Source organism: Telopea speciosissima, chromosome 4 (genome assembly GCF_018873765.1).
Source record: "Telopea speciosissima isolate NSW1024214 ecotype Mountain lineage chromosome 4, Tspe_v1, whole genome shotgun sequence".
In the NCBI taxonomy this organism is placed as follows: domain Eukaryota; kingdom Viridiplantae; phylum Streptophyta; class Magnoliopsida; order Proteales; family Proteaceae; genus Telopea; species Telopea speciosissima.
Window position 1 is genome coordinate 47,603,448 of NC_057919.1, and position 3,535 is coordinate 47,606,982.

Consider the following 3,535-nt stretch of genomic DNA (forward strand, 5'->3'; position numbering starts at 1 on the left):
TTTTTTGGGTAGTAATGATATGGTTACCCTAAAAAACTATTATTGCATTCTACGTCTCAAACAAACGAATAAAATATTTTAAAATTTTAAAAAGAAAAGAGAGACCCGTAGAGAGCGAAGAGCGAAGAGAGAGAGAGAAAAGGAAGAAACCCGAGAGAGCGATAGAGAGCTTGCAGCGATCGAGGGTGCAATCTAATTCTCAGAGAACAGCGCGAGAAATATATGTCGAGAGTAAGTGAGAAAGAGAGAGAGAAAAGAAAAAAGAGGAAAAATATGAATAAAAATTAAAAGCGAATGTGGGAGGTAGGGGGGAAGGGGGGAGAGAGAGAGAGAGAGAGAGAGGTAGGCTCGGGAGCGAAATCGAATAAAAAGCAACGGAAGGAACATACGAGGAATCAAAGCTAAGTTTCTCTCTATGCAAACGCTGAATCTCAATCAAGCTCACTCACATAAGCTCGAAAAGGTCAGATATCATTTCTTCTGTTCTCAATTATTTGTTAATCTCCTGAAGGTTTCGTTTGCCGGTTCTCTGTATTTGTTCTGTTTTCTGCAAAATTTTCAACCTACGTTCGAACCCTTCAAGTTACTTCCAACTCAAATCCTTCCAGTGATCCATTGTGTTGAGCTTGCTGCGTGATCTCAGAGCAGAGAGAGAAGTTGGGTACTCCTTACTTTTTTTTTTTTTTTTTTTTTGTTGAATTCAGACAGAATGGGGTTTTTTTTTGGACTTACAGGGAGCTGGGTTTCAGAGTTTTTGTAGTTCAAAGAGGGCGAATTTGTAATTTGAAGCGTAGAGTTTTGGTGATTAAAAGTTAGGGTTTTGATTTCAAAGGATCGGAATTTTAAGTTGCTAAGTTGTTTAAATTCGGTGTTTGAAGGGATTTAGTGAGTACGAAGTTACTGATATCTGTTTGAAGGTCTTGTTATTTTGTTTACTAGGGTTACTGTTCTTGAAGATAAGATTCTTGTCTGCATTGTCTGGTTTTGCACATGGTGGAATTAAAGTCAGGTTCAGGTGTGTGCAGGTGGCGCTGTTGGAAACAGAGAAAACCCTAATTCAATTGGAAATAATTGGGGTTTCGGCGTTTCAGGGGCTATCCACAGTCTTATATGGACTCCATGTTTTGAGAAATGCAACCTTCACAGGATCAATCACGGATCAATCTTTCTGACTTGAAGGCACAGATTGTGAAGAAGCTTGGCCCGGAGAGGTCAAAGCTCTACTTCCATTATTTGAATGGACTGTTGAGCCTTAAGTTAAGCAAGGGTGAATTTGATAAGCTATGTCATCGAACTCTTGGGAGGGAGAATCTCCCGTTGCACAACCAGTTGATACGTTCAATTCTGAAGAATGCTTGTCATTCTATGGTCCCGCCACCAGATTACGTGAAGGAAGTCCGGAAGTCTGCTTTAGGAGCTGGAAAGAAATCTCCTCCAAGAGAAGATGGGTATCAGCAAAGTGGGCCATCACTAACTCCAACAAAATCTCCAACTCCAGTGATTTGGTTAAATGGGGATGTTCCACTACATTTGCCCCAAAAGTGCAAGTCTGGGATTCCTGACAGGAAGCTTAAAGATCGCCCGAGCCCTCTCGGATCAAATGGGAAGGTTGAGTTTCCTTCTCAACAATCAACTACTACAGATGACAGCATCAAAGTTATTACAGAAAATGGAGATTTTAAACCATGTGACTTCCATAAGCCTGCCCAGCATCATCAGGGCCTTGCGGAGCAACCTGAAATTGAGCAGAAGGTTTCACTTCAGCGTCCTCACAAATTACCAAGAATAAAGAGATCACAGGATGATCCTGTTTCTGTACATAGCAAGGGTCAGCTTGAAGTAGTCGTCGTCACCGAAGGTGCGGAAGAGGTGGAGCAGGAGGCCAACATCTCCAGCTCCACTAGAGGTCTACTTAGGGCTCCTCTTGGAATTCCATTTTGCTCAGCTAGTATAGGTGGGGCCCTGAAGGCTTTGCCAATGCCTAACAGTAGTAGTTTTGCTAGTTATTATGACAGTGGTGAATTATCTGATATGGAGGCATTGAGGAAACGTATGGAGCAGATTGCAGGAGCACAAGGCCTTGAAGGGGTGTCAACAGACTCTGCTAATTTGTTGAATAATGGGTTGGATGCATATTTGAAGCAGTTGATCTGGTCTTGCATTGAGCTAGTAGGAGCAAGATCAGGACATGAGCCATCAGTGCGATCTGTTTACAAGCAACAGCCTCAGGGTAAAGTCATTAATGGCATCTTGCCAGGTTATCAGTCACAGATGCAATGTAGCAGTGGGCCCTTGGAAGGCACCCAAGAACACAGAAGCCATTGTCCGATATCTTTGCTTGATTTCAAGGTTGCAATGGAGCTAAATCCACAGCAGCTTGGAGAAGACTGGCCATTGCTGCTGGAAAAAATTTGTATGCACTCATTCGAGGAATAAATCCAAGGCAAACTTTGGTTTCTCCAAAGCTATGATTGGGTGGGACCTACTAGTTCAAGGGGTCTAGCAGTTATCGATGGACACCGTCGACACAGTAACTGCTCCGTTATGGCAATGATGGACCAGACAAGCAACCCCGGGATAAAGTTCTGCCCCTTCCAAGATGAAATGGGAATTGGAGCAGGAAGTTCTTGTATTCTCCTGCTGCTGGGCCATACTCAACCAGGAGTACATTTAACAGCAACCTCTCAGAAGGGTATCTCAAAGGAATTTACCTATGTTTGGTTGCACTGCTGTATGTTAAGCATTTGTGTTGGTTGTCTCCCGCCATCACTGCAGATCTCGAGCTTTCTGTAATTTCCAGCAAATGAAGAGGAAATTTAAGACCAGTTTTGCAGTAATACTGTTGTGTAGCTTGGTTAAAGGTAAAATCACATCTTGTAAAGATGGCAGTGTTGCGGTGTATGAAATACCAAAATTGAGACTTGATTTGAGTCCAAAATTAACTACATCTATTGTCCCAAATTGTTTTAGAGGATCTAATTATATAGTTTGAGTGTCCCTAACAAATTTATACCTGAGAACCCAAATGTTCTGAGAATTAATCTCTTTTATGTTCATGTGGTGTTTACCATCTATAATGTAAACATTACAATACTCAGTGGATCCTTTGGGTGTCAAATTTCATGTATTTTTTTTTGTTTTAAATTTTGTTCTGATGTATGTATGATCCAAAATTTATCAAATCTAAATATTCATTTGGATGGAAAATAACTGTGGTAGGTTAGTATATATTCTTTGTGGAAAACTTTTGTTTGTTGTTATGTGAGCTGGGTCATGAATTATTTATAAAACCTTTGGAACAAACTCAATTTTGGTTATAGAAAGAAAAATGAAAAGGTAAAGAGATTTTGTTTTCTCCTTTTAAGTCTATCGACTTAGATGTCTTGTACACTGAGAAAAAATTAGAAAGAGAAAACAAAAAGAAAAAAATTGCATTCCATCCACCTAGCATAATGATCCAAGTTGTACTTTGCTACAGTATTTTTTTACATGGAACAAATGGAACAAATAATTTTATTTGCATTCTTCACTGTGG

General features: G+C 40.3%; 1 protein-coding gene across 1 annotated transcript; it reads left to right on the forward strand.

The window, feature by feature from the left end:
• Positions 1–1,108: 1,108 nt before the first annotated feature.
• On the forward strand, positions 1,109–2,969 carry LOC122660445. The gene has a single exon (XM_043855754.1). The coding sequence runs from the start codon at positions 1,132–1,134 to the stop codon at positions 2,434–2,436; it is 1,305 nt and encodes a 434-aa protein (XP_043711689.1). The 5' UTR covers positions 1,109–1,131; the 3' UTR covers positions 2,437–2,969.
• The last annotated feature ends 566 nt before the right edge of the window (positions 2,970–3,535 follow it).

Excerpts from the sequence above, each read along its gene's own strand:
- LOC122660445 (XM_043855754.1), top strand. The coding sequence starts at position 1,132 with ATGCAACCTTCACAGGATCAATCACGGATCAATCTTTCTGACTTGAAG.